Source organism: Papaver somniferum, chromosome 3 (assembly GCF_003573695.1).
Source record: "Papaver somniferum cultivar HN1 chromosome 3, ASM357369v1, whole genome shotgun sequence".
NCBI lineage: Eukaryota > Viridiplantae > Streptophyta > Magnoliopsida > Ranunculales > Papaveraceae > Papaver > Papaver somniferum.
This window is the reverse complement of record NC_039360.1, coordinates 228978038-228994859: the sequence shown is the minus strand read 5'-3', so window position 1 is coordinate 228994859 and position 16822 is coordinate 228978038. Positions and strand designations below refer to the sequence as shown.

General features: G+C 35.3%; 1 protein-coding gene and 1 pseudogene across 1 annotated transcript; both read left to right on the top strand.

The window, feature by feature from the left end:
- Window positions 1–282: 282 nt before the first annotated feature.
- On the top strand, window positions 283–7269 carry LOC113358872 (V-type proton ATPase catalytic subunit A). The gene is made up of 20 exons (XM_026602594.1): window positions 283–518; window positions 1321–1447; window positions 1682–1737; window positions 1822–1878; window positions 2008–2119; window positions 2239–2276; window positions 2395–2496; window positions 2930–2986; window positions 3095–3166; window positions 3260–3361; window positions 3455–3517; window positions 3608–3740; window positions 4129–4235; window positions 4512–4706; window positions 4817–4903; window positions 4999–5103; window positions 5203–5300; window positions 5397–5475; window positions 6612–6700; window positions 6808–7269. Exons 1-20 carry the CDS (start codon window positions 441–443, stop codon window positions 6920–6922), a joined length of 1872 nt encoding a protein of 623 aa, XP_026458379.1. The 5' UTR covers window positions 283–440; the 3' UTR covers window positions 6923–7269.
- Window positions 7270–7945: 676 nt separating this feature from the next.
- LOC113360801 lies at window positions 7946–9515 on the top strand (annotated as a pseudogene).
- Window positions 9516–16822: the final 7307 nt, after the last annotated feature.

The following is a 16822-nucleotide window of genomic DNA, read 5'->3' as shown; positions in this document are numbered from 1 at the left end:
GTGATTATTTTATAAGATAAACCAAGGAAGAGTGACTATTCTGTAAAACACCTTACTGGTGTGATGAATTCATGACACAAATTAGGAGAGAGCGACCATTCCGTGAAACACCCGACAAGTATTCCGACTAATCTTGGTATCTGCACCGATATGTTTTTAAAACAGTTTAGTTCCTTTGTACACGCGTCGTACGGCATCTTGCTTTACCATCATTGGTTGATACCACTGTGTTGTACCAAATCATTTACTCATAATAAGAAAACTGTGAATAAAAATCTGAATTATATGGTCCGTCTCTGATTAAGATCTCTCCCTCATCTCTCTGTTTTGGTTCTTCGCTCCTTGTCGAGGTGCCAAATTCCCAATTTCAAACCCTAGATTTTCACATCAGATCTAAATTCAATATCGAAATAGTTGGATCTGATCTAGTTTGATCGAAAATGCCATCTGTATATGGAGCTAGATTAACAACATTCGAAGATGAAGAGAAAGAAAGCGAATACGGATACGTTCGTAAGGTATATAATTCAACTATTATCCTTGAATTAATCTCCGAATTCGATTATCAGTTGAGTTAGGTTTTTCTGAAGTCAGTATTGAATTGAAGTTGAATTTGGTCAGGTTTTTTTTGAGTAAATTTGATCGATAACTGCGATTAGATGTTCTTAAGAGATTCAGAAACTTGGATTTTGTTTATTAAACTTGATTGACCGAAATTTGATATGATTTTTTAGTTTTTAGTGACAGATGATGACCGATCCATTTTTCATTCTTTTTTTTCAATTACAAGAATTAAGGGATTCTGTTTGCTGATTTAGCATCTTGACTTGTTTGAATCAAAAATATAAAAAATAAAAAGCTAAATCCAACAGAGAAAGGTGTATTACTTTTCTGATCTTCGAACTATCCTTTTCTAATGACGTAATCAGAAAGCTGAATTTCTGTAAGTAAGATGCAGTTTTGTTGGCTTATAAGATATGACTCTTCATTGGCTTAAATCGTGCTGGTAGACCTCAGTTTAGATAGATCAGAAGCTACGGAAGTATGATCCAAGCTGAAGACTAAGTCTCTACATTAGTGAATTTGAGATCTTGTGGTCAGTTGTTGATAGTTTTGAAAATTCTGATGAATATCTAGATACAAGTTCTCACTGTGTTGAATGTAGCTCTATGGTGTTTTAAAATGAGCAGATTTGGTTATGTTTGACAAATAGCTGGACTTGCAAACTAAATTTTCATGCTGTGCTGATTCTTGACATTGAACAGAGAACATTTTATTATCTGGATTGTTGTAAACTTTAGCTTATTTATTGTTGAACAGGTATCAGGTCCAGTCGTGGTTGCCGATGGAATGGCAGGAGCTGCTATGTACGAACTTGTACGTGTTGGTCATGACAGTCTTATTGGGGAAATTATTCGATTAGAAGGAGATTCTGCTACCATTCAAGGTATATACAAATATAATGAGCTGCGTTGAATGTTTCATCATGTCATTATTTTCTTTCACATCCTTCCGTTATCTTCCATAAGTACTCTCAAATCCTTTTCCTCCCTTAATAACCATTTTTGGTTTTTTGACCGACTGATTTTTATGTAGTTAACTTCCCTTACTTTTTCGAGTTGTTCTTCGGGTGGGGCAATTTCGTTACTAATAACTCTTTTTTGTCTTTTGTATATTTCAGTATACGAAGAAACAGCTGGTTTGACAGTGAATGACCCTGTTTTACGAACCCACAAGGTACTTTTGGATACTTGATTTTACCTGTATAAGGAGATTGAGTGTACGTTGTATTCGACTTATAAATTTTGAATTTTATTGCAGCCTCTTTCAGTGGAGTTGGGACCTGGAATTTTAGGAAACATTTTTGACGGAATTCAGGTTCGTTTAAAGCATCGAGCAACATGATGCATCATTTAAGTTTTTTATCTTTCAAATGTACTTTAAAAGTATTACAAGATATCACAAGGAGGTTCACTGATATTTAATTTCTTTCTTGGTTAATAACAGAGACCATTGAAAACCATTGCCAGACTATCTGGTGATGTCTACATCCCCCGTGGTGTTGCTGTCCCTGCTCTTGACAAGGATATATTGTGGGAGTTCCAACCTAAGAAATTAGGTAATTTTTCTTAAATTTTATGACGAGTTTCTTAATGAGCATATGTCAAGTGTTCATCATCTGAGATGTGTCACTAGTTTGTCTTCTAATCACATAGACTCTATTGATTCTGTTTACAGGCGAGGGAGATAATTTAACTGGTGGAGACTTGTATGCTGTAAGTTTTACAGTCTGTAATTACTCTGTACAAAGATGGCACATGTCATAGTACTCTATGATTTTCCATCGTCTAATATTTATGTGTCTAAACCATTGGACGGTAATATGTGATGCAGACCGTCTTTGAGAACAGTTTGATGCAACATCACATTGCACTTCCACCTGATGCTATGGGAAAGATCACCTACGTTGCCCCAGCTGGTCAATACTCACTGAGTGTATGTATCTTTGCCTTTTCTTTCTTCTTTACTCTGGCAAGCACAGCAGTGGTGTCATATTTGGAGTTTGGTGGTCAAAAACTGCATTTAGGAAATCATGCTTTCCTTTCTAGAGTTTGGCGGTAGTGTTGCATCAACATGAGGGGGGCGACGCGAAATCATAAATCCTTGCACTCGTAGGGTAAAAGACATCCTTCAGTAGTTAGCTGTAATATATATTGTGCTCCAATAGTAATTTTGCGATCCTTTAGCTTTCTTGTTATTGACCAGACAAAGACAAAGATGTTATAACTGGCTCTCTTTTCCAATCGCTTGTTTACTGTAGTTACACAAATTGGAAATTATTATTTTATTTAATTTGCTGTAATCTTTATAAATTGGATAAGGATTCTTTTTCACCACTTCACTCTTGACTCTTTTCAAATATATGCAGGATACTGTGCTAGAGCTTGAGTTTCAAGGTGTTAAAAAATCATTTACCATGCTTCAGGTTAATATCTTTGAAACTCTGGAGTTATTTTTGAATTACGTTTTCAGCTGATACATTTACTGTGGCTTCAGGACTTACGATATTATTTTGTTCTTCCTTGTTATGCAGACGTGGCCTGTCCGTACTCCAAGACCTGTTGCATCAAAACTTGCCGCTGATACACCTCTTCTAACTGGGCAGGTGACTTGCATCATCTTTTGCAGAGTCCAGCTCAATGAATTATATCTTGACCGATTTGGTTGTTTCTAACAAATTCCTTTGTTCTATATGTAGCGTGTTCTTGATGCTCTTTTCCCCTCAGTTCTTGGAGGTACTTGTGCCATTCCTGGAGCTTTTGGTTGTGGAAAGACAGTCATTAGTCAAGCTCTTTCTAAGGTGGATATGTTGTTTACACTCGATTTAGGTTCTGTAGATGTTGGAAGGTCTTATGCGATTCATTGTTATAACTCTGACTCTATCTATATGCAGTACTCTAACTCTGACACCGTGGTTTACGTTGGTTGTGGAGAAAGAGGAAATGAGATGGCTGAGGTTTGTAAACTCTGTAGTTTAAAAAAATCTCAGGTTTGCTATTTTTGACTTTCAGTTCTGATGTAATATTTTTGTTATTGAATAATGCAGGTTCTTATGGATTTCCCTCAATTGACCATGACATTGCCTGATGGCCGTGAAGAGTCTGTCATGAAACGTACTACTCTTGTAGCTAACACATCTAACATGCCTGTGGCTGCTCGAGAGGCCTCTATCTATACAGGTAATTTCTTGGCTCTGCTCATTAAGTTTTTCCCATCGTCAGATGATGCATGAAGTATGTGAACTTCTTTACCCGATCCATCTCAAACTTCGTCTGCATTATTTTTGTCTTGATTTGTTAATTGTTTTGAGTAAAGAACTTATAGAGCTTGTGTAGTTTAACAAGAAGTGCATAAATAGAGCACTTTTCACATTGTGCTCTCTTAAATTGCACGAAGTGCAAACTCTGCAATCAGTCTCAAAGATAGTGTGGTAGCTGAATTGCAACCTTTGTAATGTTTCTATTTGTATTTTCTGTTCTGATCATAGCTACAAATGACATTTGTCATAAATGTGCAAGTATTTTGCTTCTATATTAACAAATTATTCTTAAATTATGGCCATTCCAGGAATCACAATTGCTGAATACTTCAGAGATATGGGTTACAATGTTAGTATGATGGCTGATTCTACATCTCGATGGGCAGAGGCTTTGCGAGAAATTTCAGGACGTCTGGTAATTACATCTATTGTTAATATGTGTCACAACTTGCAACATATTGCTAATCCTATTATTTTGGTTCTTCGTCTATCCTATAATTATCGTACTTCAGTTTACATGCTTTTGAATTTGATATCCAAAACTCTGCTTCCGTGTTTTTTGTTTTCTGTTCGTTCAATGTGATATTGGTTCTCGTAACTGCTAATATCCGATTTTATTTTGGTTCAAATTTACATGGTGCCCTAGAGCATTAAACAGTGTACTTACTGTTGAACAATTTGTTTTATGCAGGCTGAGATGCCTGCTGACAGTGGTTATCCTGCATATCTGGCAGCACGTTTAGCCTCTTTCTACGAGCGTGCTGGTAAAGTGAAATGTCTTGGTGGCCCAGACCGTACCGGTAGTGTCACCATTGTTGGTGCTGTTTCTCCTCCTGGAGGAGATTTCTCTGATCCTGTTACTTCTGCAACCCTCAGTATTGTCCAGGTAAGAGTGAAACCCAACGTTCTTGGTAATGATTATCTTGTGTAGTCAGAAAAAGTTGGTCAGTTCCTATATCATCTCCATGACTTCTTGGTAATAATTGTGTTTTGTAGGTCTTTTGGGGTCTTGACAAGAAACTTGCTCAGAGAAAGCATTTCCCTTCTGTGAACTGGCTTATTTCCTACTCGAAGTATTCAACGGTATCATATCCTATTATCCTTCAATCCTACTATATAACGATTTCCTCTTCGCTAAATTACATTATTTCTAAACCTACTATCTCTTGCATCTACAGGCCTTGGAATCTTTCTATGATAAGTTTGATTCAGACTTTATCGACATCAGGACAAAAGCTCGTGAGGTGCTCCAGAGAGAAGATGATCTGAATGAAATTGTCCAGGTATGTTGCAATTTTAGTTATCGTCTAGGTCAAATCTTCATCCCACCCATACTAATTATCCATTAATGATGACCTTACACCAATGTTTTGTTACTGTAGCTTGTCGGTAAAGATGCTTTGGCAGAAACTGACAAGATCATCTTGGAAACTGCCAAGCTTCTAAGAGAGGACTACCTTGCCCAGAATGCATTTACCCCGTAAGTACTAATCTTATAACACCTCTGTTCAACTTTGGCCATTCATTTGAATCATAGCTTCTGTCTTTCCTGACTCCCTTTGCATATGCTTTGCAGATACGATAAATTTTGTCCCTTCTACAAGTCCGTTTGGATGATGCGCAACATTATCCATTTCTACAATTTGGCCAACCAGGTAACTTTCCGATATCTAGTACTTACCCAGATCTCCCAGGTAGATTAAATTTTCGATTACTTTCGTTATAATCTGAAATCTCACTTAATATGAGAAATGACAGGCCCAAAGATCTTATCCAACCTTTCCTTTGGAAAATGATTTATATCCCGCGGGTTGAATCTCGAGGTTCCTACCGACACACACAGTGGGTGGCACCCACACTAAACCCACCCCTGCTAAACCACCGGGTTGGCCCACCCCACTGTGTCTGTCGGTATGACCCGCGGGATTCAACCAATGGGATGTGTAGCAGTTCCGCGTTTCTTTAGTCCACCTGGCACAATTTTATTGGCTATCAAAGGTTAAAAGGGTCCCGCCAGGATTTCCCCTAAGGGGTTAATTTGATAACCAATGAATTGATACCATGTGGGTGGGGAAAAATGGACTAAACTTTGGAGATTGCATCCTATGTCGCAGAGGCATTAAACTGAATTGTGTGTCAGAGATGAAATCAGGGGTAGTATTTGGTTAATGTTGTGAGCCAGCTTGAGGTCACAACTTATTAGGGGTGATTTGGTTACCCCGGTGAATCAGTTCGAGTTCATAACTTATCAGGGGTTTTTGGAAAAAAAATGCTCACGCACTGTTCAAGCATTTTTGATCTAGCAGCGTCACAACCAATCATTGGACATATGGATGATTGTTATGATACTTTTTTAAAACACTTGATATTTAAAAAACTTGTCTAAATTATTTGGACTTATTTGATACCATTCATATTTCCCAATGGTTGGTTGTGATGCTACTAGATCAAAAAATGCTCGAGCAGCGCGCGAGCAAATTTTTTCCCGGGGTATTGGGTGTCGGTTGTCAAGTAGTAACCTGCATAAAAAGGGTGTCTTGCTAGCTATTGTGTCAATGCTAGATACTCAAAGTTTAGTCCTGTAAGGGATGCCTTTCATGTAGAAATGATTCTTATTCTCCTAAAGTCAGGACTTGGGAACATTATGTCTTTGAGGATCTGTGTGAACGAAGGCCCAAGTTGAACTATAACCTTAGTGGCTTAGGCATTTATTGGTGTGCCTACCTCTCTTCCATAAAATATGGTACTTCTATCTTGCCCTCCTAACACATATATTGGGGTTAATTTGCAGGCTGTAGAGCGAGGAGCTGGAATGGACGGCCACAAGATAACATACAGTGTTATCAAGCAGCGGTTGGGTGATCTCTTCTACCGTTTGGTGTAAGTGAAACAACAGTCCTGTATTAAAATATGAAAAAATTATTAGGTGGTTTGTTTCTTTCCTGATAATAATGTTATTTAAAATATGGTTACCTTTTACGTAACAGGTCTCAGAAATTCGAGGATCCAGCTGAAGGAGAGGCTGCTTTGGTGGCAAAATTCACTAAACTTCACGAGGATCTGACCAGCGGTTTCAGAAACCTAGAAGATGAAACTCGATAGACTTGGGAGAGAAATATTTGTAAAATCCCCAGTCATAACGACTATTTATTCTCTCAACGGGTTCTAAGTATCATCTTAGTTTCACTCTGTCTATCGATCTATCTATTGTATTTTTCGAGCAAACCCTTGTGCTGGCGGGTTCTTCATGTCGTGAAGACTTTGTGGTGCTTAGTTAGGCTGTTGTTTTAGTTTGAACATTTATTTATCTCATTTGTTTATTTCGATTGTTTTGATTATATATCTTCCTTCCTCAAGTTCTTTGTCAAATAAGAGAAAAGATACAAAACCAGGTATAACTTATTTTATTGTATTAATAGTAATAAGATCTGGATTCAGTTTTTTCTTCTTGTTGGTTTAGCACTTGTCTGTTTGTTAGTATATCAAGATTCACAGTAGATTATTTGTTTTATTATTGATCCTAATTGGTAATCAGGGTGAACAACATTATCTCGATTGAGCATCTTACTTTTGTATATCCTGAGGTGTTCTGTTTCTTGAGAATAACTTCTAGCAGCTTTCTACAGTTGTAATTTTTTGCTGGCTTTGCAAATTTTACCAGTGTTGTTATTTCTCAAACGGTTAAATTAGATCAGAGTTGGCCAGGATAAACACTTATCTGAAGCGAGTGCAGTTAGAGATAGAAATAGTGCACTTGGTGAGTGTGACAATGGACTGACAATGGAAACCAGTGAGTGGAGTTAGAGATAGAAGTAGTGGACTTGGTGAGTATGGTATTTGGTCAAGGCCTTGGCCAGCTAGCACATCTCGCAACCCTATTTTGTAGTTATTACACATATAGTTTGGTGTTGAAACTTGAATATGATATACTAAGAAAGAGAGGGTATGGTTAAAGTTTTTGAATATGTGGTTTATATAGTATGGATGGTGGGTTTTTAGTTATGTTAAAGGAAAGTAATATTAACTTATTCATAATTACCAAATCAACTATCTAAATCAAACACCCCCGCCTGCTCCGAACTCTTTCTCTACTTCACTCCCTGAAATCCACCGGACCAAATTACAATGGCTCTATCGATGAAGCCCCAAAACTCAGGTATCATTTTTCACTCCAGGGACTCAGAAAATTCCTTAAAAAAAACTTTAATACAGTTAATTAAATTAGTAACCATGCAATAAATGTTTTTTTTCTTCTATAATCTATATGCAGTCTATAGCATCACCAACTAGTGGAATGTGTGATTGAATCAAAAGAAATTAAAGGGCCTTTTTAATTTATTTCCAATATATGGTTTCTTGTTTTCATGTATGCTCAGTGATTGAACCACAAAGAATTATCATAAAAAACAAGTGTGGTGAAAATCTTGTTGGTGTCTTACACGAAACAGGGTCAACCCAAGTTATAATCTTATGCCTGAAAAATCAAAGCGAATTAGCGTATTTCGCTTTGATTTAATGGCTCATGAACCTTATACTTGTTTTAAGTCCCACTTCTATGCATGGGGCTTCAACCGCAACCCGAAGAAATTTTTTCTTGTTTGTGATTGTTTGTATTTATGTACTTTAGTACATTGAATTTAGCTAATTTTATTTCACATTGTTGTCTAATTCCTAAAGCGAAAGTGAAGGTACATCTCAGTTCGGAAACTGCAATAAAGAGGCTGATGATTTGCATTCTGTAGTCCGATATTTCTCATGGATGAAACGGGTTATAGGTGGAATCCTTGGCCATAGTAAAGGTATATATACTGTTTATTTTATTTACGATTTGCATTCTTCATTTTCTTATGTTAGATCGCCGATTGCTTTTATTTACTGTATTCCTGAAAAAGTTTCCTCTCAGGAGGAAATACGGTGCTCATATATGCATCCAAATATCATGATGTACCTATTGTTATAAATGTTTCTGGATGCTACGACATGAAGAAAGTAACTGAACAACACTTGGGTAAAGATTTTTATGGAAAGAATCAAGGAAAACGGATTTATAGATGTCAAGGACAAAGAAGGTGATTTTACTTTCTCTCTCTTATAGCGTTTCATTTGAGTTCTTTATATAGCTAGCACACAAGTGCTGCACTACTGTAACTTAGGATATCATTTGGTGCATCGCGAATTTGGTGTCCATTAACCGTCTGAATTCTTGAATGAACTCACTTTCATCTATAGTGTCCTAACAAAGACTCTTTGGGTTTAACATAATAGTAAGTTAGTAACTGTCACGTTTGATGGAGTTTTTGTGGACATGCATGTAGGAAAAATCAAGTTCCGCCTAACAAGAGAGAGTTTACTGGAACGCCTCGCTATTGATTTGCGTGCAGTATGCCTTTCAATTGCCAAGGACTGCAGGTTTGTCTTTCTAGCATGTCTAATACATGTCTAATTAAAACGGTTTTGGAGCTTCAGTTATGCTTTGACTACAATTTAATCTCTGCTGGATTTACGTATAATATACAGGGTCTTCACTATTCATGGTTCTGAGGATGACCTTGTACCTGTGGAAGATGCTTTCGAGTTTCCCAAAATCATACATAACCACAAACTGCACATTGTGGAAGGTGCTGATCACGTTTTCGACAACCATCAGGGTGAGTTAGTTGAGGTGGTGGTGAACTTCGTCATAGAATCTCTTTAGGTGGTGAACAGTTTCACCCTTCATTAGATTAGATACCATATTTAAGTTACTTACTGCATGTTAGTCATCCTTAAAATCTCCCATGCCTTCAATATACACTTAGGGTTTGTTCTGTCTTTTGGATGACTGTACTCTTTAAGCATACTTGTTGATAATATTTGCCAATCAAAATAAAAGTAAGCATTTGAATCTAATTTTAACCTCCCGGCCGTCCGGAGTGACTGAAAACTACTTCTGATTCTAGAGTAGATTGGTTGAGAGGATGGCGTATGGATGTACTCCAAAGAATGTTTTAAGTTATACTGGTCCAAGTGGTCTCACTCCTTTGGTCCTCATTTTTGTAAAGTACGTATCGTGATTATAATATGGAAAACTAACAATAATAAAAAAAAAAAAAAATTGTTTTTGCTAAACAAGGTCCTTCATAATTTCCATGTCCACTTTTCCATCTGCTAGAGGGACCTGTGTGCTATGTCCACTTATCCCTCATGGGGTAGTAGCTAGTCACTACTCATTTCAGATGGATTCCAAAGCTCACCATTTTGTGATAAATGCAGTTGCCTTTTTTTTCGAAATATTATGGAATTCCATATCTTAAGATGACCACTAGACTTGGTCATACAAACCAAGTCCGTGCATCTTTGTGTATATGCTGATTCAAGAGAGGTGGGCAGTGTAGGCTCATCCAAAGAAAGAGCAAACAGACGTGGGTAAGAACGTATCTAAACAACTATTAAGCACAACGCAGATTTAGTTCAAATTTTGAATGAGTTTGAATATTTTACTTGTTCAAGTCTTGCTTGCTAGTTGCTAGTAGTATAAGAAGCAGAAAAAGCTTATCCACATATAATGCTCTTTGACAAGTCAACCTTTTGACATCATTAAGACTTTTCTTTTATGGATTATTCAAATGCATTATTAAGATTTGATCAGAGGTTACTACATGTGACTTCAATTTGTCAACTTTGGAAATACATGACCAATCAATGCAACAAATACAAAATTAGAGCTGTTTAATCACAGCCAAATGAATTTCATGTCTGTTCCTACTACTTACTACTAGTATCTGCTATTGTTGTTTGGCGATTTAACTGTGTTTATTTTTGTTATTACTTAAACTCTGGTTCAAAAGTCTTTCTAGACTCGAACCTTTATTTTGGAGTAAAAAGAAATTAAACTCAGATTACACGGATTTCAATAATCATATCAAGGTCCTACAAAAATACTTCAAAACATGTAAAACTGTTTTTCATGCCGTTATTTTGTTGCCGATGCAGATTTTTGCTGATTTTGTTGGTGTAGTCAGTTAACAGTGTTTGTTAATGTTAATAGTTTAAATTAACTTGGGAATGAATTGCACCATCATTCAAGCTACTTATAAGCCAGCAGTCCGAGCAGCAAATAAGCTAGCATAGGTGCCTCTTCCGATGGTAAAAAAGTTTCCCGGCTTGCAAGCTAGTTAGTTGCAAGCAAGAAAACTCTCGGGCTCTAAAATTTTAACAAGAAAAATAAAAAAAATAAAGGTTGATACTAAAACATTATAAGAAGGAATACAACTAGTAAAAACCTCACCCGAGTTGGAATATTTTCTTTAAATAAAATTAAACTACACAAGAAGACGATCAATCTCTCATTTCCATGAATTTTCATTTTTCTTTGCTAATTCTATTCAAGAACCCACGCAATTATTGTCCATATGGGGAGTGTGGGTGAGAAAATGAACCTGGATAATTTGACAGCTCTCATCTATATTCATATATATATTGACATTAACAAGACTGTTAACTGCAATACTAATATCAAATACATGTGCAAGAGCCTACGTTCTGCTAATTATATACGTCATATGTTAAGTTTCTTATGTCTCCAAGTTGTTGTTTTTCTCCCCATTGGATCCGTAAACAAACATGAGAATTTTAGATTCGCAAGAAATGGTTACACCCTCCACCATATATGGACATGCATGTGGTGTTATATTTTTAAAAGGAGATGTATATATATGGATACAGAGCCATAGAAGTGTAAAGTGTGCTGTGACGTACCTTTAAGATTTGAGCATAACAGGGACTAGGCATAACACTACACAACATGATAGGTTTGTGTGTTGTGTTGTTCCAGAATAATCAATACGATGATTTTACGTGATGTGTTGTGCCAGACTAATTTAATCAGAATTAACTCTCGTAGTTGAGGTCCACATATCTAGCCATTTTATGATGGCAAAATAAAATAAAGGGGATATGTTCTTGGTTAACTATGTCACTGTAAGTTGGAGGACTCTTGTTTTCTTAAAATAACTTTGGATTATACTCCCGAATTTTTACATTGGAGTAAAATTATACTCTGGTAACTTTTTTACATTGGGATTCAGGGGCATTTACTTTTCTGAAATTCTTTCCTGGATCATATACCTGTGCTATGCGCTCCCATCATTTTGGCAAAAGAACTTTCTGACACGTACACTCCTGTGTAATAAATGTCCTAGAGATGGAGACAATGGGTATTTTCGTATTTGTATTCCAACTTGACAGAAGTAACCCCCAAAGCTGCAGTCAGTTTCAAGATCCGAGCCGTTCAAATTAAGAACAAGGTACATCTCAATGATTATGAGTATCAAATTGACTATCAAAAACGGTTGACAGTTTTTACTAAATGACCTATGGTTAATCAAGATCCGATGATTGGGCCCCTAACTTGACGTGAGTTAGATGTCACATCGTCTGGTTTTCAGTTTTAGCCGGATCTGACTCGCTATATGATTCAAACTTAATTCATAAATCGGAATTCGAATCGGTGATCAAATGCCCACAACATGTACAAATAAGTCATTGATTCCGCATATTTTTGAGTCAGTTGAGTCATATTTGGCTCAACAAACAATATATCGAGTCGAATCCTTAGGTTATTTCATTTAAATCCAGTTGAGTGCGTACTTTTCTGTTGGACGGCTTAGTGTACTTGAAAGGAAAAAGAACATTTCAATACTATGAAGATATTCTTGAAAGGAGGTGTCTATATAAAGCTTGAAAAAGTTAATTTTCAATTTTTATGAGTAAAAAGTTAAAAATAAATTTAGCAACATAATTTTAGAAAACATGTGTCAAGTATCACTTGGATGGAAAGTGCGCCAATGTTTTTGGAACTGCAGGGATAAGATTGGAAATTAAAAGGCTTTACCGATAGAGATAGCAAATCCATTTGTGCGCACTCTCCCTTAATAAAGGTTAATTTGAAATTTGCTTTCAATTGGCTTAATAATTAGTGATTTGACCATGTGTCCGGCCTCGCATAGTCACATGTCCTAGTGGTGCACCTTTATGGTGTTAAACTTGGTTAGGTTGGGGTCAATGAAAATTATGCGAAGCTTATCACTAGTAGAAGATATAAACAAAGACATTTCAAGTAAAATGGAAAACATTCTATCCAATTATTTTTAATAACTGATTTATTTTTGATTAATTGGTATTTAATTTTGTTAATTTAGAAATTAATAAATATTGATTCATTATCAAAATGGGATATTTTTTCTTTATTTTTTTGGGGATAACATCAACCAAGAATCGGTGGATGTTGATGCACTCATAGACCGATTCTGGGTTGATATTTTAATTCACGAAGGATACCCATAATCAATGCATATCACTCACTGCTGAATACCCAGAACCTATACATATTCCTCACTACAGAAACTGATTGTAAGATCGGTAAGCACGATTCACACACATAGACTAATTCCTAACACTCCACTAAAAGAATTGGTTTATGTGGACATTTAATGAACTGATTATGGGCTTAACAATTAAGAAATCAAAGGCTATATAATCGGTTTATGTGAGCATTCACATAATCCAATTCCACATTTGCGGTTTACTTGTTAACAAAATATCTGGTGTCTGTGCTATTTCTTTTTCCACATTATATTGTTTATCTTTATAATTGAAATATCATAGGTTGTACGTAAAATCAATTCAAGTAGATAAGTCCATCGCAACTGTTGGATACGACTTGATTGATCTTCGATATTGATCTTTGGAATCGTTCAAGTACACTCACATAATAATCAGGTTCACAGACTTGTCTCTGTTTACATTCTGATTGTGAGAGAAAGAGATATAGGCTCTTCATATAATTTTTGATTGAGGTCATTAAGTTATAACTCTCAAAACTTTATTTGAATTTAATCCATACAGGTTGCCTAAGAAAAAGTTGGTGGTGTATTTTGGTACCCCGTATTTTCAGACCCGAAGATAAATAAACAAAACAAATGCATAACAATGGAACCAACGCTCTGGGAACCTGACCTGGGATCGAACTGGAAAAGCTACTAGTTCAATCAATGAGACAATTGGTTTGATGGTTAAATTAATAGGTAACAAAATCTGACCACATTATGTGTAACAATTGGGAATTTTATATACAATAATAAATAATATCAATAGCAGCCGGTTTTGTAACTAGAGGATAAATATCAATCTAATCCATTTTTATGACTGGTTACGGGTTTTGCAGTCGGACCAACCGGGCTGACCTGAGTTTTAAAACATTGGTTGAGCGAGTAGATGTTAGCATCACTGATAAAAGGTTAAAAGTCTTAACATCATCCATAACTAGATGCCACATATCAATATTTACTAAACATAGTTTTTCTGAAACCAAAATTCACTAAATAAAAAACAAGGACTTAATTAAGAATAATTTAAAAAATATAAATCAAGCAAAATTCTAATTAACACAGTTCTTCAGACCTTTTTTTTACTTGATAAAATTCCCGGATTCATATAAATATTTCAAATATTAGTAGTTTGCTATAAAAGTAACTTAATTTTTTTTAATATTTATCATACGTATCATATTTATATTTAGAAACAATTTAACACATCGACCTTTGTTGGAAATGCTCAAGAGAAACTATTAAAAGACCCCGATCACGGAAAGAAGCAATTTAAGACATCCACTTGTTATACGTGTATTTTATAGTAGAATATTTTATAAAAGTATCCGCATTCGAAATACCATTAGAGTAATCTGTATCTGTTTTTTCAACTTTGTGAAAGTGTCTGTGACATTAATAACTTTTTCTAGGCCCAAATTTCATAGTCAATATTACGGTTACTGGTCAGCTCATCCTAAGAAAACATGAATCTAATTACGTACCTAATAAAAAAATCAGAGTATAAAACGGTACTTCTTTTTTAATCTCTTTAAAGAGCAATCCTTATTATATTATCATTAATTCTTTATTTTGTTTCAGTCATGGGTGTTATTAGCATTTATATGAAGACAGAGAAGGCGAAGAATTTTACTAGTGTATGATGCCGCAACAAAGGACATTAATGTTGATAATGGCGAATTTCTTGAAAGAAGATATCTCATTCTCTGTTACGGTATAGAGGATCTTATCGCATTCACTGTTAGGTTTTGAATTAGAATTATTCTCTTTTTAAAATTAATAAAATAAGAACAAAAAACCTCATTTACAAGAAGAACCTATTACCTGCAACAATCCCATGTAGTTGGATTAGGAAAGAAATATTTTTTTATCCCATCAATGCTAATGAGTTTCAAACTCAAGTCGCTAGCTATTATCACCAGCCAACAAATTTACCGTTATACTACGGTGACTTCTACAGGATTTGATTATATGTTTGATTTTTTGAATTTAGTGGTTTTCTTGGTTTGATTTGTATAATTCCAATTGTTATTTTAAGGTTTGATTTCAGGAATTGAAGTCGTACTTAATCTAAATAGGATTTCAAATGAGTTTTTTATAGTCTAAAAGTTCAAGGTATCACTAGATATCTCTATTAATGATAAAAACAAGGGTTCGGTGATGTAAAATTAAAAATATAGGGTATAACACAAAAGTTAATAATTAAAGTGTTAGGATTTCAACTCTTAGGATTCATTAATTTTTCGATTTTCAATTTTCGGTTAGGGTTTGTTCTTGAAACAAAAAAAAGAAGTAAACATTTGGCTAGGCTTGTACGTGAGATGAATTTTGTTTTTATCCTGGATGATTAAGGTTTTCTTACGACTGAACAAGAGTTTTAGGTATGTTTTGAAGAGATCGAAGAAACTTCAAGGGATAAAATCAAGAACAAGAAAAAAATTTATCAAGAAGAGAAAAAATGACTTCCAATCGATGAAGGAACATAAAACCATTATGTTTCAATAGAGGTACGCGAACGGTTAGGGGTAATGAAGTAGGTGAAGTCGTCGAGTTTTGCGAGTTTTTCCAACCACTGCTAAATGTATTTCCAAGAGCCGAACGAGAATGAATACCACACAGAAAAGTCAATGATTATATTGAAATCAAGGATTATTGTTGTATGCACACTGTAGCATGTGTTAGAATAAGGACATAATTCGTTTCTTCTTGATTTATATTGCAATTGTTGGTTTGAGATTCTTCCAATTTAAACTAATGCTTTTATTTTAATTTCTAGGATTTCTGGATGTCAAACTCGGGTATTACGAATTTAGGATTCTTCAATTGGGGAAGAACATGAGCGAAATGGAAAATAATAATTTAAGGGTTTTAATATATTTTCTTGTATAGGGATAAAAATGGTCAACATGGGAAACTTTAACATAGTTGTGAAGTACGATAGATTGCTCCAGTGATATTTTAAATCGGATTACTTTAATAAGATTCCCCAGTTGTCCCATTATAATTCATTCAATTACCTTGAAGGGGTGCCGAATTGGACCCAAATATGCCATAAAAATGAAATTTTTACTTGACAATTGTTTTCCTAACCCATGAAGAATGGTAACTTGAATTACTTCCCACATAAATCCTAAATAAACGAAACCCTTTGTCGTTAATTTTAGCATCCATCTCTCACTTAGGTGACATATGCTTAGAATGCGCTTGGTGGGATTAAAACTATTTTTAAACACGAGAAACTAATAGTATAAAACAATGGTCGGATATGGCCCAAATATTAACTGTTCAACATTCATTTTTTGTATTCGTCTGCATTTTCTGCTTAATGGAGAACTATGGATCTTCATCTCCCTCGTTTACGATCCGTTCTAGTGATTTCTCCGGTGCAAAACAATAGATTGTTCATCATCTTCAGTTTCTACATGTAGTGTTAATGTTAGTAACTTCACCATATTTCACTTTACCTTATTGGTTGACAAAATTGCTTCCAAAGTTTTACGTCACTTATTTATTTTTCTTATTTTTATTTTTGGAAATTATAAAAAAGAAAAGAAACATTGCACGCCGCTTGGTCTTAAGTATTCTTATCTTCTCTGCAAAATACCATAATCTCATGTTGGTATCAGCAGGTAAACCT

Excerpts from the sequence above, each read along its gene's own strand:
- LOC113358872 (XM_026602594.1), top strand. The coding sequence starts at position 441 with ATGCCATCTGTATATGGAGCTAGATTAACAACATTCGAAGATGAAGAG. Across the intron at positions 519-1,320 it reads AATACGGATACGTTCGTAAG|GTATCAGGTCCAGTCGTGGT; the intron begins GTATATAATTCA and ends ATTGTTGAACAG. Across the intron at positions 3,167-3,259 it reads CACCTCTTCTAACTGGGCAG|CGTGTTCTTGATGCTCTTTT; the intron begins GTGACTTGCATC and ends TTCTATATGTAG.